This window comes from Bufo bufo, chromosome 3 (assembly GCF_905171765.1).
Source record: "Bufo bufo chromosome 3, aBufBuf1.1, whole genome shotgun sequence".
Classification (NCBI taxonomy): domain Eukaryota; kingdom Metazoa; phylum Chordata; class Amphibia; order Anura; family Bufonidae; genus Bufo; species Bufo bufo.
The window spans coordinates 602,537,000-602,563,715 of NC_053391.1; the positions used below are offsets into that span (position 1 = coordinate 602,537,000).

At 46.9% G+C, this 26,716-nt stretch overlaps 1 protein-coding gene across 1 annotated transcript in view; it reads left to right on the forward strand.

Annotated features, from left to right (window-relative positions):
• AGAP2 (ArfGAP with GTPase domain, ankyrin repeat and PH domain 2) overlaps positions 1-26,716 on the forward strand; it is a 366,570-nt gene that overhangs the window by 302,406 nt on the left and 37,448 nt on the right. The window contains exon 10 of the mRNA XM_040425945.1: positions 13,893-13,997. Within this exon, the coding sequence (XP_040281879.1) occupies positions 13,893-13,997 (105 nt within the window). The remainder of the gene's footprint in view (positions 1-13,892; positions 13,998-26,716) is intronic.

The window sequence follows — 26,716 nt, forward strand, 5'->3', positions numbered from 1 at the left end:
AAACAGGACACAGGCACATAAAAGACCAGGGACTAACAGAGAACATTATTACACATGTAATAAAAGAACATAACAGTACAAATATGCAGGTTAGGCAATAGTGGTAGAACCAGAGAACCAAGTGCACCGGCAGACCAGAGGCAAAACCTAGAGGGTGAAGCGCCAGTGAGCCCCATTCTTCACAGAGCCCCTGGTGGTGGGGATGAACTAGGCCAAGGGCTCACTGGTCGCACCTCCAGGAAGGTCCCGGTACACTTGGCTGCTACCAGCAAAGAACCACAGAAAACAGGACTGGAACCCAAACAAACACACTACATGGAACAGACAAGATAAACGGGAACCAGCACAGAAGCAGATGCCTGGACGCCAAGCAGAATGGAAGCATGGCGGTCTCAGGCAGAGCTGCACACAGCCTATAGATCCTCCCTGCGGAGAACCCAGGAGACCTCTCACGAAGGCAGGACATACACAGGAACAGTAAGGCACTGCAGGCAAGACATGGAACAGACTGAATAAGAAGCAGTAAGGCACTGCATGAAAGACATAGAACAGACTGGAACCGAAGCAGAAGGCACTGCCAAGCTATCAGATGCAGTTAAAGCACTGCCAGGCTAAACATGGAACAGAGAGGATCCAGACACAGAACAGGTACAGAAGATCAGGCAAGGCATGGACAAGCATATAACATCAACAACATCAAAAGCTTTACCAGGCGACACCACACAGAAGGGCAGATGGCAAAACCCCCTGGGTCAGCAGCAAGGGGCTACACCCAGCAAGGCACAGGAACAGACTGACCACAAGCCCCACAGCTCACAGGTAGAAATAGCTGCGATATTGAGGGCACCTGATAAACCATGCCCAGGAACAGATCAGGGAATGTTAATCCCACCAGAACCAGGAGTACCAGAAGCACAAGACATGCAATCACAAGTGTCAGTTCACACCAGTCACAGAATGCTGCAGCCAGCACGCCCAAACTACAACCAGCATACACAGGATAAACTGTAGCCAGTACGAGGTACAGGCAGCCAGCCTACACAGCAACAAGGAGTGACATAACCGCACAGTGATACAAACAGAAATGCATCCAAGCTCAGACCCTGTTCACACACGAGGACACAGCAAGAGCGCATAGCAGAACCAGCATACATGGCAACACCCACAGCCAGTACACAAAGCGCATGCAGCCAGCCTGCACGGCATCGGTGACAGGAACCACAGAGATGCAGACACAGGGAATGCACACATTCACAGGCAACAGTTCACACAGGCCAACGCAGCCCTAAGCAACCAGCATACACAGGAGTCAGCCTGCAGCCGGAACGCGAGAGGACATGCAGCCAGCCTACACGGCCACAACTGTCACAGTGAACCGCACCGCGGCAAGAGCTCATTTACATACCTCTTTCCCAGAGGCTCATTGAATTGCAGGAGACATCGCATGGAGGTGATTTGCCTGGTCATATGACCCTCCATCAGCAGCCATCTTAAGGGGGCATAGCTTATTAAATATAGCAAACGGCACAGAATATCAACAAAGGCTATCATACATACACATTGGTCACAAGTAGCAAGAAAGTGGCCAACCCCTTTAAAGGTACATGGGCATTATAATAAAACACAGGTTTAATACACGAACTGAATAATATCAAATCAAACTTTATTCCTAAGGCAAGGGCTAGACGGCGACACTGGACGCGCAACACCTGTCGCGGCCAGGATCGCTGAGCAGCGGTGATCCCATAGAAATGAATAGGATCGCCTTAGCAGTCGCAAGAAATCCAACAAGGCTGGATTTCTTGCGACTGCTGTGGCAATCCTATTCATGTCTATGGGATCACCGCGTCTCAGTGATCCTGGCCGCGACCAGTGTCGCCGTGTAGCACATGCCTAATAGGCCTCATTCACATGAGCATATTAGAAATCCATCCGTAGTCTGGATCCGAAATACGCCCGGATTTCGGATGCTATATCATCAAGATTGTCATCAAGATTGCTTCTGTAATTCATCCGGGTTTACATGCATATTCCTTCCTTTCTGCATAGACTATAAAGGGCAGATTTGGAAGCAAAATATACCCAAAACTAGGACATGCTGCCGATTTCAAATTCTGACGGAAATCATTTGTGAATAGGCCTATTCACTAACATTAGCAGCATATTCTCGTACACAAAATATGCCCCATATACAGACTGCAAATACTCTTGTGTGAAAGGAGCCTAAAGGAATAAGCGCACAATTGACTCAAATATATCCAATGTCCATCCTCCGTAGGGACAAAATACACATGGAATACATAACATTACACAATGTAAATTCACTGACCGCAATAATACTGCTGGTAGGGCGGGTGTTGTCACTGCCTCCCAACACACCACTGTAATGGCAGCACTACTTGTAGGTATACATTATCACAGGTTTTGTGGATGTTAGGACTACTGTATGTATATATATATATATATATATATATATATATATATATATAGAGAGAGAGAGAGAGAGAGAGAGAGAGAGAGAGAGAGAGAGAGAGAGAGAGAGAGAGAGAGAGAGAGAGAGAGAGAGAGAGAGAGAGAGAGAGAGAGAGAGAGAGAGAGAGAGAAAAGGGCAGCACTCCAAAAAATAAAAATGGAATAACTTTTATTCACCCATGTGGTACAGCGACATTTCAGCTCAACAATAGAGCCTTTCCCAAGCTAAATTTAAGGACAAAGTGCTCATTTTATATATCATAGTCAATCACATACATGATTATTAATTAATTATTCAATAAATAAAAAGAAAATTCATACCCAGTGAAATGAAATTTTTACAGTGAAATAAAAACACTGAACATAATAGAAACAAACGTGACTGCAGATCCTCATAAAAAAGTGAAAATAGCCAGAATGCCTAATAGTATAAAAAAGAGCAATATTTCATATAATTGAAGATTAAAACTAATTCATAACATATGTAAAAATAAAGTGACGTGTGCAATAATCATATTATGTTAAATAAAGGCGGGGGAGGATTAGAGATACACCAACCATATGTACAGTGACTCAGTGCACATACCGTGACAAACTCGGCGTGTGAAGATCACCACTGCGCATGCCCGGGATCCGCCCTTAGTTGCCATGGCGCCGCTACATGATGCGGCTATTGGAGCATGCGCACAAGCGTTCCGAAGTTACGGTGGCCATATTGGAAGATGCCAACAGCAAAAGTATTCTGGCGCAATATGATTAACGGTAGCACGCTATGCCATTTTGATCGCTGGTTGAATAAACTAACACCTGTACAGATACATAGACTCGTAGAGTCCAAATAAGGGTCTATGGCGAAAGGGATCCAAAGAGACACGGGAGTGCATACCATCTGGGACACACACCCCTCCCAAACTGAGGAACAGACCATACAGATGTTCCCATATTCATGGGGCAACTGCCATGCGTCCACCTCATGAATCTACCACGCCAAAAAATAGCCCATGGGGGGTCTCCTCTGTGTATTGTAAAGAAAACAGGTGATAAGAGAAATATTATAACATATATTTTTAGTACAACCCGGGAACTGCAGCAGATCATAAAGCAAATAGTTGGCACTGTAGTAGCAAAAATATCTGGGAAGTGTATTCATAATTCATATTCCTCATCCTCTCATCAATCTTCAATATATCATCTATAAAAGAAAGATAAGATCACCATGAATATAAAAAATATTCATCCTAAATAAACCACCCACTACACACGAGGAGAGGCGAGGGTTCCCAAAGGGCAAAAGGGCAAACAAACCACTCACAATATATTCCCAATTTTATAGTTAACATTTTCTTTTTTATATATATATATATATATATAAATATAGTCCATACACATAGAGAATTCTTAATTTAAAGGGTTAACATATGCCCGCTGTGCAGGGATTAATGTCCCTTCCTGGTACATGCTAATTTGTTACCATTTGATTAGCTAATGTACTGGCACAATTCAACAGCGAATGACAAACACCCACACAGCCTCTCCGAAGCGAACACCTTAATTGTTACAGTTCTCTTCTGCAAAGAATGTTAAATGAAAAGAGAACGCTAGGACGCAGCAGAAAGCTATACATTATTCTTCTATCGAGCGGCTACCCGCTGCTTCTTGTGGGAAGAGCTACCGCAAGGAGAACCCACACATTCCAATTGAATCCTTCTACAAAGAGAGTGGCAAGTCATTGTGGCTGAGGTAGCAATGTGCGGTTTAGCCGAGCTGTAGAAAGAAGCAGACTTGCTGGGTTGTTGTGTTGGCAATAGATTTTGTTTTGTGTCACAGAAGGGACAGGATGCATTGGAGATGTGTTCACTTTTGAAAACGCAGAAAGTCAGGACGTGGAGGTTAATTGGAACATCACAACCTGTAGGCTGATCTTCTATTATTTATGGTGTTCCATAGTCAACGCGTCTGAAGGACACTTCCAGGTTGTAACGATTTGTAAATTTTTTGTCTTTTCAAATAAAATATTACTATATTTAATAGGGGCTAAAGCACCACACCCTTCTTTCATTTCTTATACTCTGCGTTTCAAATCATGTTTATTGAGAGTTGTATTTATTTAGTGTAATTCAGCTCACATCCTAATGGTAACTTCTTTATATGAGAAAGCATGTAGGTCTCATGCACATGGATGTTTTTTTTTCATGAGACAGACAGAGAATTTTCCAGAGATTTGTAGCATGCTGTAAAATGAAGCAATGCTGGTAGGGGGGCAAATACAGGATGCACACAGGGTACTTGCCAGATTGCAAGTAAGGCTGTGGTCATTTTTGCAGCTTGCAACTATTATGGCAGTAGATGTGGAACTGCTGTGTCAACCTACAGATTTGACCTATGGCTACTCCTAAGGGCAATATCCTGGCAGTCCTCTGCATTTCGTCCTTTAACTCTTGTACACAGATCTGGAATTCGCTGCAGGTGAACCACCAGACCGCTACCTCTTGGAATAGTCTCTGTATGATTGACAACTGACCCATGGTAGCAGGGGCGGACTGGAACTTAAAAGTGGCCCTGGAAAAATTTTTAATGACCCCAATGTTGTAGGTGGGTCCAAATTGAAAGAAGGTCATTAATACCATAGAGCAGCACAGAATGAGGTAAAGCTATATACTGTATTTCTATGAACTTAGATATGTCGGTGAATGAATAAAAAGGTTTCTTAGCCTCTTTCCCTGCTTTACTATGAGATCACTATAACAGCATTGAGGGGAGGGAAGCAGAGAAGCTACTGGGCATGTCAGTCCATCCCCTAATGCTGAAGAAGGTGGACCAGAAGAATAGACAGCAGAGGGTGCTACCATAGAGGCAAATGTAAAAAACAGAAAAATATTTTTATTGCTTGTATATTGCAATAATACTTCATATGAGATGTTCTTTTCATTGCACAATAATAATTTTCATGGGATAATCCCTTTAAAGGGAATCTGTCAACAGTTCGCATAGACACATATCTGAGCTTCACCTGATTAAAATTCTGTTTTTCTTTTGTTGATCCGAAGCTCCGTTTGTGAATTATGATACTTTTTTCTAATACGCTAATTAGGCCTTTGGTGCAATGAGGGCTTTACCATTGCTCTAGTTGCACCCAAGCTCCAATCATTTTTACGGTCAGCCTCACTGTTGCTGCTTTGCCCCTGCCTGGTCCTGAGCTTGGATGCAACAACAGCAATGGTGACTCCCTCATTTCACCATATATATATTGTAGGGTCTCGCTCTGGTAGACAGGATTAGCAGACGCAGTATAGAGGCAACAACAAGTTCTTTGGGTCAAACAGTTCAGTGTTTTATTCACACTTTAGGCAAGTGACAAAACAAGCAGTCATAAACAAGCAAAAAGTCACCTTGCGATGTTGGTGGTAATTCACACCATGCGGCAATTCTGACTCAAAGAGTCCTTGAGCATAGCAGCACCAGTGTCACGGATGATGTTGCAGATAGCTGGAAGTTATGAATAAACGTCCGACTGGCTTGATACCAAACTAAGGTGCATATAGGTGACCCCTATAAAACCCTAAGATCTCACCCTGACTGCTAAGCACATACAAGGATCTCAGAGGTAGACGATTGTATGCCCATGTACCTTAGACTGTGTGACACCTGAAAACCCTATAATAGTGAGGGGACACGACCACCTAGAATCAAGCCAGCAAGAAAACACAATACATGGAAGGACTTATCTGAACAAGCAGCAGCAGAAGCCTCCAGCAGTGAACACTTCAATCAAGGAAGTAGTATAAACCGCAAAGTGAGGCAGTATGGGAGGGAATATAAAGGAAAGAGGATTAGTCTAAATAGGTGACACCTGGGAGAAGGAAATGAGATGAGAAAGTGAAACCAAAACAAAGAACATCATGCAAGAGGTAGAGAAGGACGTCTGTCAGACCTTCTTACAGAACTGGCGGTGACAGTACCCCTCCCTCTATGGGTGGACTCCGGACACTCAGAACCCACCTTCTCAGGATCAGACCTATGGAAAGCCTTGATGAGACGAGTGGCCTTAATGTCCGTCAACTGGGACCCACATCCTCTCCTCAGGACCATAACCCTCCCGATGAACAAGGTATTGGAGAGAACCGTGGATAATGCGAGAATCCACAATCCTAGAGACCTGGAATTCAAGATTACCATCAACAAAAATTGGAGGAGGAGGCAAAGAGGAGGGTACAGTGGGTTGGACATAAGGTTTTAATAGGGACGTGTGAAAAACATTATGGATCTTCCATGTCTGAGGAAGATCAAGACGGAAAGCAACGGGATTGATGACGGACAAGATCTTGTAAGGCCCAATAAACTTAGGACCCAACAGCCAGGAGGGAACCTTCAGTTTGATATTCTTTGTAGACAACCACACCAGATCACCCACATTCAGGTCCGGACCAGACACACGTCTCTTATCCGCCACACGCTTATATCTCTCACTCATCCTCTTCAGATTACCCTGAATCTTTTGCCAAATAAATGACAAAGACGAGGAAAATCTCTCCACATCAGGTAAACCAGAAGACCCCTCTCCAGAGAATGTCCCAACCTGTGGATGAAACCCATATGCACCAAAAAATGGTGACTTATCAGAGGACTCCTGGCGACGGTTATTTAAAGCAAACTCAGCAAGGGACAAAAAAGAATACCAATCCTCCTGATTCTCCGCCACAAAACAGCGCAGATATGTCTCCAGATTCTGATTGACGCGTTCGGTCTGACCATTCGACTGCTGGTGAAAAGCAGAAGAAAATGACAACTGAATCCCCAAGCGAGAACAGAAGGCCTTCCAGAATCTGGAAACAAATTGCGTGCCCCTATTAGAAACAATGTCTGAAGGAATGCCATGCAATTTAACAATGTGATCAACAAATACTTGCGCCAACGTCTTAGCATTGGGTAACCCAGGAAAGGGAATGAAATGCGCAATTTTGCCAAAACGGTCCACTACCACCAGAATCACAGTCTTCCCCGAGGAACGAGGCAGGTCCGTAATGAAGTCCATGGACAGATGCGTCCAAGGACGGGAAGGAATGGGTAACGGGAGGAGAGAACCCGATGGCTGTGAATGAGGGTCCTTGGCACGAGCGCAGGTCTCGCAGGCTGCCACAAAACCCTCAACCGTCTTACGAAGAGCCGGCCACCAGAATCTCCGAGCAATGAGATCTACTGTGGCTCTACTCCCCGGGTGCCCAGCAAGGACAGTATCGTGGTGCTCCTTAAAAACCTTGTGTCGTAAAGCGAGAGGCACAAACAACCTCCCAGGAGGACAAAGATCAGGAGCCTCTGCCTGGGCTGCCTGAACCTCTGCCTCCAAATCAGGATAAAGAGCAGAGACGACCACCCCTTCAGCCAAAATGGGACCCGGGTCTTCAAAGTTCCCCCCTCCCGGAAAACAACGTGACAGGGCATCCGCCTTCACATTTTTAACCCCAGAGCGGAACATGACAACAAAATTAAACCTAAAAAAGAACAAAGACCATCTGGCCTGTCTCGGGTTCAGACGCTTGGCTGATTCCAAGTAGGCCAGATTCTTATGGTCGGTAAACACGGTAATAGGGTGTCTGGCTCCCTCTAGCCAATGGTGCATTCCTCAAAAGCTAATTTGATGGCCAACAACTCCCTATCTCCCACATCGCAATTTCGCTCTGCGGAGGAGAGTTTCCTTGAGAAAAAGGCACACGGTCGCCATTTGGCAGGAGAGGGACCCTGAGATAAGACCGCATCCACACCTACCTCAGAAGCGTCCACCTCAACAATAAAAGGTAGAGAGACATCAGGTTGTACCAAAATGGGAGCGGAAGAAAAACTCTCTTTGATACTAGAAAAGGCCTTAAGCGCATCTACCGACCAGGAGGAAAAATCTACCCCCTTTTTAGTCATATCAGTGAGTGGCTTAACAACAGAGGAATAACTCAAAAAGAACTTTCTGTAATAATTGGCAAAACCCAAAAACCGCATCAGCGCCTTCTGATTCTCAGGAAGCTCCCAATCAAGCACAGCGCGGACCTTCTCAGGGTCAATGCGAAAACCAGAAGCGGAGAGAAGAAAACCAAGAAATTGAATCTCTGGAACTGCAAACACACATTTTTCCAGTTTAGCGTACAATTTATTCTCCCGCAGAATGAGCAAGACCTGACGTAGGTGGTCCCTATGAGTTTTGAAATCAGGAGAAAAAATATAAATGTCATCTAGATACACCAGTACAAATTTCCCCATTAAATTATAAAAAATGCTGTTCACAAAATGTTGGAAGACGGCCGGAGCATTCATCAAACCAAAGGGCATAACCAAATTCTCGAAATGACCCTCAGGGGTATTGAAGGCGGTCTTCCATTCGTCCCCTTCCCTGACCCTGTGTTGTATGCCCCTCTTAAATCCAACTTAGAAAAAACTTTATCCCTAACAATCTGATTTCAGGTTGGGAGAGATTGTATAAACGTGATTTTGGCAGCTTGGCGCCTGGGATGAGATTAATAGGGCAATCGTTCTCCCGGTGAGGGGGCAGCTCCTGGACACCACTCTCGGAAAACACATCCGAAAATTCAGAGAGAAAAGACGGTACAGTCTTGGTAAAAACCTCTGAAAGAGACGCCGTGAGGCAATTCTCTCTGCAAAAGTCACTCCAACCATTTATCAGCCTTGCTTGCCAATCAATGGTGGGGTTATATTTAGTGAGCCAGGGTAGCCCCAACACTAGAGGAGTAGGTAATCCGCTTAGGACGAAACATGACATATCCTCAACATGAGCATCACCCACAGTCAAACGGATATTGTGAACTATGCCCTTTAACGATCTTTGAGAAAGTGGAGCGGAATCGATAGCAAAAACAGGTATATCCTTTTCCAAAGTGCATACCTGGAAACCATGCGTTATAGCAAATTGATTATCAATGATATAAACAGCTGCTCCACTATCTACAAAAATCTCGCAAACAATGTTCTTGCTGTCTAGCGCCACCCTGGCAGGTAGGAGAAAGCGGGAACTACAAGCAAACGGCAAACCTTCAATTTCCGCATCAACCTTGCCAATAGTAGCAAATGGAAAGTTTTTAGAGTTTTTTTTTCTTTTTGTTTCTTTTTTATTACCCTCAGAAAACTCCATGAATCTCCTAGAGGGGCAAACATTAGCTAAATGATTTATACCCCCACAACAGAAACAAACCCTCCTCTGAGAGCTGAATTCTCTACTATCAGAGGCAAGCAAACCCAGCTGCATGGCCTCCTGCTCAGAGGGGATTGAGAGAGACTGAGACCCCTGCGTACTGAATGAGACAGCCCCACTGTCCTTGGGCTGAATATGACAGGAAGGAGTGGTCTCTCCTCTTTCTCTCTAAGACGCCTGTCAATACGAACAGCTAGAGACATGGCAGACTCCAACGAGGCAGGTCTCTCATGAAAAGCGAATGCATCTTTCAATCCCTCCGAAAGAGCATGGCAAAATTGACTTCGGAGTGCAGCATTGTTCCAACCAGTATCAGCTGCCCATCTCCGAAATTCAGAATAATATATCTCTGCGGACTGTTTACCCTGGCATAAAAGACGCAATTTAAATTCAGCCAGAGCAATACGATCCGGGTCATCATATATCTGCCCCAGGGCTACAAAAAATTAATCCACCGATCGGAGGGGCCGTGCCCCCACCGGCAGTGAAAAAGCCCCAAGACTGAGCGTTATCCCTGAGCAGCGAGATGATGATCCCCACCCTCTGCTCCTCACCAGAGGAATGGGGAAGTAGGCGAAAATGGAGTTTGCAAGCCTCTCTAAAGTGAACAAAATTCTCACTACCCCCAGAAAACGTATCCGGAAGCGAGATCTTAGGCTCAGGACAAACTCCATGAACGCAAGCAGAACCGGTCACCTGAAACTGATACACAGTTTTACGGAGATCTGCTACCTCCAGTGAAAGACCTTGCATGCGGTCAATCAAGGCTGAAACCGGATCCATGCTTAAGATGGTAATGGCGGTTTATAATCTCACGGATGATGTTGCAGATAGCTGGAAGTTATGAATAAACGTCCGACTGGCTTGATCCCAAACTAAGGTGCATATAGGTGACCCCTATAAAACCCTAAGAGCTCACCCTGACTGCTAAGCTGTCACGATACTGGTGCAACAGAACTGGAATCCGATGGCCAGGACTTGGGAGCAGAGTATATATAGTACGGATGTAGCAGTACCCACGTTGTTGTGCACCGCACAAATGAGGCAGAGTCTGTAGACGAGAACCGAGGTCAGGATTAGCAAAAGTCAGGGCAGGCGGCAAGCTGGCAGGAAAGATAGACGAGCAGAAGGTCAGGTCAGGCGGCAAGCAGGTACGAAGGTCCAAGGACAGTCCGGGTCGGCAACAGGAGGTAGCAGGGAGAACCGCTAGAGCACAGAACACACGGAGGAGTGAGTTCCAGCAAGAGGATTGCGGACTAAAAAGCCAAACACAATACTCTAGCAAAGACAGGAAGGTCTGGCCTCTGTCACGATACTGGTGCAACAGAACTGGAATCCGATGGCCAGGACTTGGGAGCAGAGTATATATAGTACGGATGTAGCAGAACCCACGTTGTTGTGCCCCGCACAGATGAGGCAGAGTCTGTAGACGAGAACCGAGGTCAGGATCAGCAGAAGTCAGGGCAGGCGGCAAGCTGGCAGGAAAGGTAGACGAGCAGAAGGTCAGGTCAGGCGGCAAGTAGGTACGAAGGTCCAAGGACAGTCCGGGTCGGCAACAGGAGGTAGCAGGGAGAACCGCTAGAGCACAGAACACACGGAGGAGTGAGTTTCAGCAAGAGGATTGTGGACTAAAAAGCCAAACACAATACTCTAGCAAAGACAGGAAGGTCTGGCCAGTTTAAAAAGGAACAGGAACAGGAAGTGAGATGGCAACCAGGAAACACATAATCCACCATCTAGACTGAGGGCAAGCTTGAGGGCAAAGTAAACTATATCAGGGTGGTTTTTGACATAAGCACATACAAGGGTCTCAGAGGTAGACGATTGTATGTCCACGTACCTTAGACTGTGTGACACCTGAAAATCCTATAATAGTGAGGGGACACGACCACCGGCTCCCTGAACTTCATACGGAGGGAGTCAGGGTCACCTAGAATCAAGCCAGCAAGGAAACACAATACATGAAAGGACTTATCTGAATAAGCAGCAGCAGAAGCCTCCAGCAGTGAACACTTCAATCCAGGAAGTAGTATAAACCGCAAAGTGAGGCAGTATGGGAGGGGATATAAAGGAAAGAGGATTAGTCTAAATAGGTGACACCTGGGAGAAGGAAATGAGATGAGAAAGTGAAACCAAAACAAAGAACATCATGCAAGAGGTAGAGAAGGACGTCTGTCAGACCTTCTCACAGAACTGGCGGTGACAACCAGCCTGTTTTCAAGCCAAACAGGTAGCAAGCTTTCATCCAGACACAAGGCTCCCAGATCCCAACACAGAGACATGGCTTCTGAGCCCAGCTGCCTATTTAAGGACAGCCAGGTGCTGCCAAAACCTGGGGGGGCATTAAAATCCGGTCCGGTATTCAACCTCACCTGGCTGTAAATCAGCCCAGCAGCACATGCTGGGAGGAAAATACCTGTTTTCCCAGAACCAGACCTCTCACTGTGTCAATATATATATATATATATATATATATACACTGCTCAAAAAAATAAAGGGAACACAAAAATAACACATTATAGATCCGAGTTAATGAAATATTCTTCTGAAATACTTTGTTCTTTACATAGTTGAATGTGCTGACAACAAAATCACACAAAAATGAAAAAATGGAAATCAAATTTTTCAACCCATGGAGGTCTGGATTTGGAGTCACACTCAAAATTAAAGTGGAAAAACACACTACATGCTGATCCAACTTTGATGTAATGTACTTAAAACAAGTCAAAATGAGGCTCAGTAGTGTGTGTGGCCTCCACGTGCCTGTATGACCTCCCTACAACGCCTGTGCATGCTCCTGATGAGGTGACGGACGGTCTCCTAAGGGATCTCCTCCCAGACCTGGACTAAAGCATCTGCCAACCTCTGGACAGTCTGTGGTGCAACGTGATGTTGGTGGATAGAGCGAGACATGATGTCCCAGATGTGCTCAATTGGATTCAGGTCTGGGGAACGGGTGGGCCAGTCCATAGCATCAATGCCTTCGTCTTGCAGGAACTGCTGACACACTCCAGCCACATGAGGTCTAGCATTGTCTTGCATTAGGAGGAACCAAGGGCCAACCGCACCAGCATATGGTCTCACAAGGGGTCTGAGGATCTCATCTCGGTACCTAATGGCAGTCAGGCTACTTCTGGCGAGCACATGGAGGGCTGTGTGGCCCTCCAAAGAAATGCCACCCCACACCATTACTGACCCAATGCCAAACCGGTCATGCTGGAGGATGTTGCAGGCAGCAGAATGTTCTCCACGGCGTCTCCAGACTCTGTCACGTCTGTCACATGTGCTCAGTGTGAACCTGCTTTCATCTGTGAAGAGCACAGGGCGCCAGTTGTGAATTTGCCAATCTTGGTGTTCTCTGGCAAATGCCAAACGTCCTGCACGGTGTTGGGCTGTAAGCACAACCCCCACCTGTGGACGTCGGGCCCTCATATCACCCTCATGGAGTCTGTTTCTGGCCGTTTGAGCAGACACATGCACATTTGTGGCCTGCTGGAGGTCATTTTGCAGGGCTCTGGCAGTGCTCCTCCTCTTCCTCCTTGCACAAAGGCGGAGGTAGCGGTCCTGCTGCTGGGTTGTTGCCCTCCTACGGCCTCCTCCACGTCTCCTGATGTACTGGCCTGTCTCCTGGTAGCGCCTCCATGCTCTGGACACTACGCTGACAGACACAGCAAACCTTCTTGCCACAGCTCGCATTGATGTGCCATCCTGGATAAGCTGCACTACCTGAGCCACTTGTGTGGGTTGTAGACTCCGTCTCATGCTACCACTAGAGTGAAAGCACCGCCAGCATTTAAAAGTGACCAAAACATCAGCCAGGGAGAAGTGGTCTGTGGTCACCACCTGCAGAACCACTCCTTTATTGGGGGTGTCTTGCTAATTGCCTATAATTTCCACCTGTTGTCTATCCCATTTGCACAACAGCATGTGAAATTGATTGTCACTCAGTGTTGCTTCCTAAGTGGACAGTTTGATTTCACAGAAGTGTGATTGACTTGGAGTTACATTGTGTTGTTTAAGTGTTCCCTTTATTTTTTTGAGCAGTGTATATATATATATATATATATATATATATATATACACACATATATATGTTGTACACAGTTCTCATACATGTACCTGTACATAATTCTGGCAGCTATGTATTAGGATTGTTCTATGGTTAAAAAGTCAAATATTTTCTTTCTATATCCTCCCTATGTAGTGAATTTTATCTGATATTTTTCAGAGCTTCTTACTGAAACGTAGTGGCAATTCTTTGAACAAGGAGTGGAAGAAGAAGTATGTGACTCTGACCAGCAATGGCATGCTGCTCTACCATCCTAGCATTAATGTAAGTACTTAGCAGGTTATCCTCTCTCCACATTAGATTAGATCACACGAATGGAGGGCACTGAACCCCAAAATAAATAGAGCGGCTAGTCATGCATGTGCCGTGCTGCTCCATTCAATCTGTATATGACTGCCAGAGATAGCCAAGTACAACACTCAGCTTTCTCCGGCAGCCCCATAGAGAATGAATGGAGCAGCACAGCACATGCTCGACCAGCCTTTGCATATGGGGCCCTCGTTCTCGTGATTTGTGGGGTTCCAGCAGTTGGATTTACCAACAATCAAAGGGTTAGTTCCTATTCACAAGATAGGCGACAGGGTGTTATAACCAGAGTACCCCATTAATGGCAATGCCATTACACCAGGTAAACATGTACAGGGGGCATAATGCTTCACATTATACACATTGCATTACATTAGTGTCCATTGAGACTGTTACTTTTAACCCATAGGTAAATGAGCAGGCCCAAGGTGCACAGAGTAGCTGGGCATGCTTCCAGGATAGGTCATCAATATAATATTGGCAGGGGGCCGATCAGCTGCATGAAGAGGCCACAGTGCTCCGTAAACGCTTAGGCCTCTTCCAATGTCATGTGACCTCACGCTCATTGTTTACATGACCTAGTGAAAGCTCAGTCCCATTCACTGTGCTGCAATGCCAAGCACAGCCGCTATACAATGTGCAACTATGCTTGGTAAGCTGCGAGGAGGCAGAGGTGCACACAGGAGCACAGCGGCCTCCTCAAACAGGTGATCAGCACGGCAATCGAGAGTTGGACCATTAACGATCTCATATTAATGATCTATACTGAGGATAGGTCATCAATTTGTAAACCCTGGAGAACCCCCTAGCCTACACACAGGGCTTCCTTCTTCACCCACAGTGTCTTTCTGCCTAAGGAATTTGGCAGCAGTGCCACCTACTGTCTGTTTTCAGAAATGCACCATCACTACTCAGAACAACAACGTCACCTTTATGCACTAAACCCAAGTTGCAGTAAATACATGTAACGGGGTTTTGGTGGCGCCCCCTAGTGTCTATGGGGTCCCTAACCCTAGTTAACTCACTATGCCTGACAGGCGGATCCTGAGCCTCCGCTATCTGGGAGTTGGGGTACATGTCTGCGGCAGTGCCTCCACCCAGTGGAACATCCGGGGTAGGGATGTGAGGCTCCACTGGGAACATACTTGGTGCAATGAGACTGACACAGCCTAACTGGAATTAACTTTATATAATGCGTAACAAAATAAACCAACATACACAGGAAAATACAATAGCGTAACACAAATAACAGAGTAATGTGGATTCTTCCTCACCCACCCACTAGCACACCTGCGTCCCACCCCCTATCTTCGCCCTAATGGCCGTTGGTGCACATAGGAGAGTTGGGGCCCTTATAAGTCCTGCTCCGCAGGGTCACTGAAGCAGCCTGAGCTGTGTAATGTCCGCCACTGGACCTCAGAGTCTTTATTGTGGTGAGGAGACAGGTGCCCTGTGGTGATACAGGGAGAGGTTTGACTTACCCTCACAACACCATTTACCAGGCCAGTCCGCAGCAATCTCCTTTCACTGGATTCACCAGACGTCTGGACTCAGTGCTTGTCTTTGCCAGCGGTCCCTCTCTCAGCAGGTGTGATCTTGGGTGAAGTAAGTTCTCTCCGCCAGGTTCTATCTCTGTGCTGCTGTCTCTCAATGCCAGACCCATGTCCTCTCTCTGGCTGAGCAAATCGTAGCTTCTAGAAACTTTTCCAGGACCTTCCTCTTTAGAGCTGTGCAGCCAGCGTCGTTTTAGGACCTGCGATGATGTCACTAACCATGTGACTCATTTCAGCCAGTCATGTGGTCAATGCTCAATGTCTTATTAACAGCATACTGAGTCCATCTACTGGGCATTTCAGATAACGCAGCCGGTGTAACTTCACAGGGTTACATGCTCCCCCTTGAAAAATACTTGCCTTCCACTGGCAAGTCCGAACCAGGGGGCTTAACAAAAATTCAACAGAAAAATGTTTAGCATACATACAGTACAGTTGGCACAGTAATATCCTAGCTAGCTATTTATTTAGGGTAAAGAGTCACTAACATTTACCACTTCAGCTAGTGCATGTAGGAAAGTGGCCATTTTAGATGCTGCTTGTGTCAGCGGGGCATAACTGGGCTCTCCTATATTATCATAAACTAAGGCCCTAGGGGGTTGCCGCACTCTGGTACTGTGTCTCAGTTCTCGCTGTGGGAGAGGATCTTGGGACATCAACTGTGGGACTTCGACTCCTGCCTTCGAAGTAGAGTCTCTAAGGGAAGTTCCAGGCACAAAACATGGACTTTTTGGATTCAACCTTGGAGGACTTTGTGACCCAGGAGAGGTTCCGGGACTTTGTGAAACCACTGGAGTTAAAGGAGGCAATTGCTGTGTTTCTTCTGCGGGTGATGCCCACCACTGATCCTCTGCACTGGGAGTTCCTTAGGTCTCCTCTGCCCCATTTCCAGGACTCTCTGCTGGGTTTTCCTCCAGTTCTTCACTACTCTCTTCATCAGCATACACAACTGGAAGCAGATGGTTTCTATGCCAAGCCTTTATTCGGCCCTCCGGGCCCCTAATGTTGTACACTGGCAGTCCTTCCAGTTTGGACACAACCTCAAACAGGGTATCTTTCCATCTGTCAGCCAGTTTGTGTTTTCCAGGCACACCTAGATTCCGGAGGAGAACTTTATCCCCTGCTTGAATCTCCCGATATCTCACCTTAGAATCATACCTTCTTTTGTTCCGTTCTTCCATTTTTGCTGCCGCTTGGGTGGCCAACTCATAGGCCCGATGAAGGTTTTGTTTGAGGTTCCTCACATATTGAAAGTGTGAAGTTGAATCTGTTCCATCAGGAGACACTCCCAAACGGACATCTATCGGTAATCGAGCTTCTCTTCCGAACATTAGGAAATAGGGTGAGAACCCTGTAGATTCATGCCTTGTACAGTTGTATGCGTGGACCATGGCTTCCACATGTTTACTCCAAGACCGCTTTTCGACTTGCTTGAGAGTCCCTAGCATATCTAGGAGGGTCCTATTGAACCGTTCTGGCTGTGCATCACCCTCCGGATAATAAGGTGTGGTTCTGGACTTCTGCACCTGCAACATGTCCAACAGCTCCTTGATCAACTTACTCTCAAAGTCTCTACCTTGATCAGAGTGTATCCGATTGGGTAGTCCATAGTGAATAAAATACTTCTGCCAAAGGACTTTGGCTACAGTCACAGCTTTTTGATCTTTAGTGGGGAAGGCTTGAGCATATCTGGTGAAATGGTCCGTTACCACCAGCACATTTCCAATTCCCGCTGTATCGCTCTCAATGCCGAGATAGTCCATGCACACAAGATCCATGGGTCCCGTACTTTTCAGATGACCCATAGGGGCAGCTCTCACAGGCAGGGTCTTCCTCTGGATACACCTCCTGCATGTCTTTACATGTTGCTCGACATGTTCCCTCATGCGAGGCCAATAGAACCGATCTTGTACTAGGCCATAGGTCTTGTCCACCCCGAGATGCCCATGTTGATCGTGGAGAGCTCTCAGGACCATGCCACGGTATCTGTGGGGTAGTACCAATTGTTTTCTGTCAGGGTGATCATGATACTTCACGACCCTATAGAGTACTCCATCTTCAAGATGTAGTCGGCTCCATTCCTTTCGGTATAATTCTCTTTGACTCACAGGTAGAGAAGTCAGCAATTTAGGATTCTTAGTCTTTATTGCTCTGATAACTATCCCAATATACCAGTCCTGCGCTTGAGCCTTCTTTTTGTCTTCTGTGGTTATACTGGACCACTGTTGAAGCATGACTGGAGCATGGAACACCTCAGGCACGGCTTCTGGAGAGTGGCTAATGGAGTCTATCCCCCTTAGCTCGGCAAACTCTTCTTGACTCTCAGCCACCACATACATCTGACAAAAGGCTCCTACCCCCGGCCCAGGGATCTCTTCCCACTCCTCTTCTTCTTGGTGAGAGGGGAGTCTAGGTCTGCGGGACAGGGCATCTGCGCTGACATTCTTGGGCCCAGGCTTGTACTTCAGGCTGAAACTGTAGCTTGATAAGGCAGCCAACCACCTATGTCCTGTGGCATCCAGCTTAGCTGTAGTCTGAATGTAGGTAAGTGGATTGTTGTCAGTCCTTACTTCGAATGTTGCTCCATACAAATAGTCATGTAGCTTATCCACGATGGCCCACTTGAGTGCCAGAAATTCCAATTTATGGACTGGATAGTTCTTCTCTGCACCTGTAAGGCTTCTACTTATGTAAGCCACCGGCCTCAATCCTTCTGGATAACTTTGGTGCAGTACACCCCCTAGACCTTCCATACTGGCATCCACATGGAGGATATATGGTTTCTCAGGGTCTGCATAGGCTAAGACAGAAGCTTCTGTAAGTCTCTTCTTCAATGTCAGAAAGGCATCTTCACATCCTGAAGTCCATTTCTCTCCAAAGGGGTCTTTAGGAGATGGTGCCTTAGCACCCGTTACGTCAGAGGTAATCTTCAGTAGGTCATGTAACTCTCGAGCAATCTTTGAGTAGTCTTTCACAAACCTTCGGTAGTAACCACAGAATCCCAGAAAGGACCGCAACTCACTGATGTTATCTGGTCTTGGCCAATTCAACACTGCTTCAATTTTAGCAGGATCTGTGGCTACTCCTTCAGCGGAGACTATATGCCCCACATAAGTGACAGAGTTCTGGGCAAATCGGCATTTGTCCACTGATAGCTTCAGGCCTTCAGCTTGAAGTCGATCCAACACCTTTAGCAATCTTTGTTCATGCTCCTCTGGTGTCTTCCCGAAAACAATTAGGTCATCTAGATACACTAGACACTCTTTGGGATTCATATCCCCCACAGTTTTCTCCATCAGCCTCTGAAAAGTAGCAGGAGCTCCTGTGACTCCCTGTGGCATTCTGGTAAACTGGAAAAACCCCAAAGGGCAGATGAAAGCTGTCTTTTCCTGATCCTTCTTCTTCATGGGTACCTGATAATATCCAGACCTCAAGTCAAGCACACTGAACCACTGGCTGCCAGATAGGGCGTTCAGAAGATCCTCTATCCGGGGCAAAGTGTACTGATCTGGCACAGTCCTCTTGTTCAAAGTACGGTAGTCCACACATAGCCGAACTGAACCATTCTTTTTTCTCACTACCACAATAGGTGAGGCATAGGGGCTCCGAGACTCTGTGATGATGCCTGCTCCTTCCATCTGCTGGAGTATGTCCCGGACATCTTCCACATCTCGAGGGGGTATTCTTCTTGACCTTTCTCTGAAAGGAGTAGAATCAGCAAGTCTTATAGTATGGGTGGCACTCTTAGAAGACCCCACGTCCATCTCTGCTCTGGAAAACACTCCCTCTCGGGTGACCAGTTTTGAACGAAGGCTGTCTTTCCACTCCTGTGGTAGAGGAGAATCTTCTAGATCAAAATCTAAAGGTGCTTTCACATGATCCTTCTGTTCTGCACTCACAGACATGATGGACGAAACTTGATCCAAAAGGTGTATCACACCAATCTTCTGATGACGATCAATCCGGATTTCCGTGGGGGTTAAATTCTGTACCATCACAGGAAAGCTCCGACACCACCTTTTCCGCCAATCTTTTACCTCAGGTATGAGAGTCCACCCTTTCTTCTGATCCTCTTCAGGCAGAGACTCAATAAGGTATTGTCCAGTTCCCCCCAACATTTCATGGTGCATTGAGGCTATGGCTCGTAAGGTTTTGGTCTCACCAGGCTTCACAAATGCAGGTTCTGTTCCTGAATAGTGGCACGACCCTGGTTTTGTTTCAAGGGCTAGTCGTCTACACTCTTTCCCTAGGACAGGGCTGACCTCCATCAGTCGGTCTAAGGAGACATCTCCCACTTCTGTCAGATAGGCCTTGAATACATCCTGTACCATCTTTGCATTAGTGCCCAATATTATTGGGGCACACACTTTCCTGGCTGCAGGGCATAAAGCTTCCAGCTCCATAGGACATATTATCCCAGTGTTTAACTGGGGAATAGTTATGGTCACTTTTATGCATCCCTCCACAGGTTGAGCTTGAGAACCAACGCCCCATAGCTGAAACTCTCCTGCAGGTTCCATAGGAATGTGTTTCAAATGACATTCATAGAAGTCTCGGTAGATAATGGTGACTTGAGAACCTGTATCTAGCAATGCTGAAACCTGAATTCCTTCTACTTGCACGTGTATCAAAGATTTAGGCCCAATCTTGGCTCCTACAGATAACCCATATGTAGGCCGGGTCTTCCTTCGCTTGTAAGACCTGGTCATTTGAGTCTCCTCAAGCTCGGTTGCCAGCACCTCCACATCCACCTCCATGGAGTTCGCAGGGCACTCCCGCTGAAAATGCCCTGACTTTCCACATTTAAAGCAATCCCCTCGACGGGGTGAATCCTCAGGAAACAGTTTTTTCTGAGTCTTCCTGTGTTGCCCCCCGCTTCCAGGGGGAGGATCTGCTCTCTCTGGTGGTGACTTGTATAAGAACTCCAATTCAGCCACCTTCTTCCTAAGAGCTGACAGTTCTGTATCCTCTTTCTCCTTCTGTAGGGGTGGACACATCTGGTCTTCCAATCTCCTGGCTGTATTTATTAAGGTGGAATAAGGCAGGACTTTATCATCCAACTTGGCTCTCAGCAGAATCATAATTGGATTATTGATTAAGCCACCTCTCTGAATTTGCTTAGATAGCCGAGCATCCAACTCAGAGGCAGGAACTGCTCCTTTATGGAATAACTTTCCAAGCGATAGCTGTAACCGGTTGATATAGTCAGTGGCTTTTTCATGCTCCTTCTGCTTAGTGGCTAGGAACTTAACCAGCAGATCATCCAAATCTTCTGATTTCCCATAAGCATCCTGCAAAACTTGTAGATAGTCGTGCACAGTAGCTTGCCCATTTACTCCCTTGTACAGTCTTATCATGTCTGTAGCGGGAAACCGAAGACTCTCCACCAACCGCTGTTTCTTTATGGTATCCGTACAAGACCATTCCTCCAACAACTGCATAGCATTATCCTTCCAGACCTCAAAAGGCTCTTCTCCTGAAGGAACAGGCTGATTCCCAGAAAACACCTTTAGTTTGCGGTAACTATGGGTGTGGTTTGCCGTCACTATGGCTTCTGAGAGTTTCTGGAGTATGTCCGATACATCACTACCTCCTGTAGGCAGGGTGCGGACTTCAGGGTTGTCTGGTTTCAGTAATGCTGTAGATGGATGAAATTCTGCTTTAGGAGTAATCATCCTCCGTTCTCTAGGAGGATGGGCAGCTTGTTTAGGAATGGCTCTGGCCTTTCCGGAGATGGGAGTCAGGAGCTTAGAATAATTTTCTGTGACATAATCTCTCTGTTCTAATTTAAAGGGTTGTTGCAGCGAGACCCTTTCTTTCTTCTCAAGTAGAGCATACACTAAAGAGCATCCTTCATCCGGGGCTCCATATAAATGAATGTTGGTAGGCATCTCATGGTCTCCCAAGTCCGTATGACAATATATTAACATGTAAGTTTGGCCTTCAGAATCCTGCAGGATATCCCTGACGGTCGCCATTTCTATTCCCAATCGAAGTTCTATACACAAGATGACGTGATTCATCTCACAGCAGGATGGGACTCTGCATAACATCACAGCTTGCTGCAATGGTACATTTCTTTGCTGGGCCCACTCCTTTGCAAAGGAGGGAGTGGCCTGAGGATTTAATCTATTCTCGCTGGTTGTACCCCAATTGATCTCAGCAGTGCCTCCATATGTAACGGGGTTTTGGTGGCGCCCCCTAGTGTCTATGGGGTCCCTAACCCTAGTTAACTCACTATGCCTGACAGGCGGATCCTGAGCCTCCGCTATCTGGGAGTTGGGGTACATGTCTGCGGCAGTGCCTCCACCCAGTGGAGCATCCGGGGTAGGGATGTGAGGCTCCACTGGGAACATACTTGGTGCAAATGAGACTGACACAGCCTAACTGGAATTAACTTTATATAATGCGTAACAAAATAAACCAACATACACAGGAAAATACAATAGAGTAACACAAATAACAGAGTAATGTGGATTCTTCCTCACCCACCCACTAGCACACCTGCGTCCCACCCCCTATCTTCGCCCTAATGGCCGTTGGTGCACATAGGAGAGTTGGGGCCCTTATAAGCTCTTGCTCCGCAGGGTCACTGAAGCAGCCTGAGCTGTGTAATGTCCGCACGGGACCTCAGAGTCTTTATTGTGGTGAGGAGACAGGTGCCCTGTGGTGATGCAGGGAGAGGTTTGACTTACCCTCACAACACCATTTACCAGGCCAGTCCGCAGCAATCTCCTTTCACTGGATTCACCAGACGTCTGGACTCAGTGCTTGTCTTTGCCAGCGGTCCCTCTCTCAGCAGGTGTGATCTTGGGTGAAGTAAGTTCTCTCCGCCAGGTTCTATTTCTGTGCTGCAGTCTCTCAATGCCAGACCCATGTCCTCTCTCTGGCTGAGCAAATCGTAGCTTCTAGAAACTTTTCCAGGACCTTCCTCTTTAGAGCTGTGCAGCCAGCGTCGTTTTAGGACCTGCGATGATGTCACTCACCATGTGACTCATTTCAGCCAGTCATGTGGTCAATGCTCAATGTCTTATTAACAGCATACTGAGTCCATCTACTGGGCATTTCAGATAACGCAGCCGGTGTAACTTCACAGGGTTACATACAAAAATAGCTACGCTAGGGGGATGGTCTGTTGGCTATAAAAGCTCAGCAGACGCCAGACTCTCCCTCTCTGCCTGCAGTGAGTCTATTCTAAACTACTTTCCAAGTTGTTTTTTCAGATGGCGTCTCCCAATGGTGACCAGCATGGGAAATCCTCCCATAAACAGAAGCACCTAACTTGTGCCAACTGCGAGATGCCGATGCCAGACTCCTATGAATTCAATAGGTGTCCTTTATGCAGTCCTCCTCTGATGCAACCCACGATGGGTGACATGTTCGGCTGGATGAAGGAATTCATGGGTAATTCCATTATGGAGATCAAGAGCGCCCTTTCTTCTAAGAGGCCCAGAGCTTCATAGCCAGGTCCTGTACCTATGGCTGAAGACATCATTTCGGTTGAAGACCGTTCCTTCTCCTCTTCTGATGAAGATGATGCCACTTATCTTTTTCCTGCGGAAAAGACACAAAGACTTCTACGCTCCATCCGATCAAGGGATCATGATGTTGAGCAAGGGGAAGCTCCACCGTTCACCTCTAGGGGGCCAAGGGCCTTTAAAGTGGATAAAGATTTAAAAAAGCTTATGTTAACTGAATGGAAGCATCCTGAAAAAGGTTCAGTTCTCAGGAAGAGATTTAAACTGATGTTTCCTCTCCAGGAATCGGAATCAGAACTGTGGGTACCGCCTCCGAAGGTCGATATGGCGATCTCCAAGTTGTCTAAGAGGACCTTAGTTCCTTCTGATGATGGAAGCAACCTTCAGGATCCATTAGATCGGAGGGCCGATCTAATTCTCAGAATTCAGTCGGAGCTGGAATCTGGAGTCTCCAGAACTGACGTGCTAGACCAGTTCAAGACCTTACTCCTTGGAACTGACTTTTCATGTGACGCTTCCACACAGCACCTGAAATTAGCCGCCAAAGGCATGGCTCTCTCTTCCGCCAGTCGGTGGCCGCTATGGTTGCGTCCCTGGGTTGCCGATAACGCCTCCAAATTCAATCTGTGTGGCTTACCATATGAACCAGGAAGACTCTTTGGTTCAGAATTAGATAAGATAATGGAGAGCCTGGCGGATAAAAAGGGGAATTCCCTCCCCCAACAATCCTTTCGGGGCTGGAGTAGGCCCAGAAGATCTAGAACCCAGGGCCCCTCAAGGTCTCAGAGACGTCAGGAGTCGTCCAGACGTGGACGGGGTCGTCGTTGTGGAAAGGACCGTAAAGCGGATCTATGACGCTCCCGCTTACCTCCCCACTTCCCCTCCAAATCGTCTTTGTGATGCTCAGAATTTCAGTTCCCCTCCGGTTGGAGGTCGTCTAAGTTTATTTCAGCAGGCCTGGCTGCAAAATATTCCGGACCAGTGGGTCCTAGAAATAATTATATGGGGGTACAAAATAGATTTTCTGTCCCCTCCCCAAGAGAAATTTGTTTTAAATAGAACCCTAAACCAGACCAAACAGTCTATCTTAGAGGATTCTGTCCTCCTTTATGTTCAAAAAAGGGCCCTAGAGGAAGTTCCTCCTCACGAACAAGGGCTGGGAGTATACTCCCCCGTTTTTCTAGTCCTGAAGCCGTTGGGCGATTGGTGCATGATCATAGACCTGCGTTACCTAAATTGGTTCATAAGACCAAAGCGCTTCAGAATGGAGGCCATTCGATCACTCATCAGCATCCTAAACCCTGGCGTTCTAATGATCACCTTAGATCTGAAGGATGCTTACCTTCATATCCTCATTCACCCAGCTCACAGGAGATTTTTAAGAATTGCGGTCTCCATAAGAGGGGTGGTAAAACATTACCAGTTTGCTGTGCTGCCTTTTGGCATTTCTTCCGCTCCCCACACTTTCACAAAAGTTGTGGCTCCGGTTGTCGCCCAACTCAGGCTTCTAGGGCTAGAAATCGTGCCATACCTAGACGACTGGCTTCTAAAAGCCGCCACTCTAGACGTTCTTTTATCTCATCTTCAGCTGGCTCTTCAGTCTCTCCAGCGCTTGGGCTGGCTCATAAATTGGGATGTTCCAGGATGTTCCTGGGTTTTCTTGTAGACTCCGAACGGATGACCCTTTCCCTCTCTCCAGAGAGTAAGGATCGAGTGATAAGAGCCGCGCAGTTCCTCTTGGCACCTCGGCGGGTGTCCATCAGAACACTCATGAAGATGTTAGGCCTTATGTCAGCATCTGCGGAAGCAGTTCCTTGGGCCCTATGGCACCTACGTCCACTTCAGGAAGAAGTGTTAGCAATCTGGAATCGCAACCCCATGGGGTTGTACAAGACGCACTCCCTGTCTACCGAAGTCCGTTCCTCCCTCAGGTGGTGGAGGAACCTATCAGCTGGGAGGTCCTTGATTCAACCTCGTTGGATCACATTGACCACAGATGCCTCCCTTCTAGGTTGGGGAGCCCATCTGGAGGAGAATCCAGTACAAGGTACCTGGAGTCCGCAGGAGAGGCTTCTCTCATCCAACTGAGAGAATTGAGAACAGTTTGTCTCGCTCTCTACCACTTTGCTCCTCTTATCCGCGAGAAGGCGATAAGAGTCCGCTCGGACAATACGACGGTAGTCGCTTACATCAACAGACAGGGAGTCACAAGATCTCAACCTCTCCTCCAGAAAGTTGGTTTAATTCTTGCTTTAGAAGAAACCAGTCTATCCCACCTTTCGGCTGTTCACATCAGAGGGAAACTCAACGTAGTTGCAGATCGGCTGAGTCGGGGTCTGCCAGTTCCAGGCGAATGGTCATTGAACAGAGACGTTTTCACCCAGATCACTCTCCGGTGGGGTACTCCAGAGATCAACTTGATGGCGACCCGCTTGAACGCCAAGATGGACAGATTCTGCTCCCTCTATAAGGAGGACAATCCTCTGGCGATAGACGCTCTGTCCATAACTTGTAGGTTCAGGCTGGCTTACATATTCCCTCCAATTTCCATGATACCAAGGGTATTGACGAAAATCAAGCAAGACCAGACCCCGGTCATTGCGATACAATTCTGGCCGAAGAGGTCTTGGTTCACCCAGCTCATGAAGATGAGTCAGGGCACATATTGGAGACTTCCCCTAATGCAGGACCTTGTGTATCAGGACACAGGCCCCTGCCTAGATCTGAGGAAACTCAATCTGACATCCTGGAGATTGACAGGTCCCTACTAGAAGCTAGAGGGCTATCTGCGGAGGTCTTGAGAACCATTTCACACTCCAGGGCGGAGTCTACAAACAAAGCTTACTCAAGGATATACAAGATCTTCCTTCAGTGGTGTGCTGATAAAGAGGTTGTGCCCTCAGATCCTCCTCTTTCAGTGATTCTAGAGTTTCTGCAGGACGGCCTGGACAAGGGTCTAAGCCCATCAATGCTCAGAGTTCATACCAGTGCGCTTTCTGCCTGTTTAGGCAGACCTTTAGCTCAAGACCCTCTACTTAGGAGGTTCCTCAAAGGAGTCGAAAGACTAAAACCTAGAATCCTGAGACCTATCCCTGAATGGGATTTATCTGTGGTTCTGAAGGGGCTATCCTCTCCCCCTTTGAACCCTTGGAAAATGTGGACCTTAGATTTTTATCTTTGAAGGTCACATTTCTACTGGCCATAACTTCGACCAAGAGGATAGGGGAACTGCAGGCCTTAGCGGCCGCTGAGCCTTAAACCCTCTTCCTCCAGGACAGAGTTCTGTTGAGGTTCCTACCGACCTTTGTCCCCAAGGTACCATAATTTAGAAATACTGATCAGACTATCACCTTACCGGTTTTATGTCCCTCTCCCTCATCTCCAGAGGAAGAAGCCCTCCATTCCTTGGACATTTCAAGAAATCTCAGAATCTACCTGAACAGAACTGCGGACTTCAGAAGTTCCGAACACCTCCTGCTGTCCTTGTCGGGGAAAAACAAAGGTCTAAAGGCCTCTAAACCCTCTTTGAGTAGATGGGTAAAAGAGGCAATCCATGAAGCTTTTCTAGCCCAGGGGTTGGCTCCTCCATCCTTTGTCACTGTCCACTCTACAAGGGCAGTATCTACTTCGTACGCGGAGAAAAGTT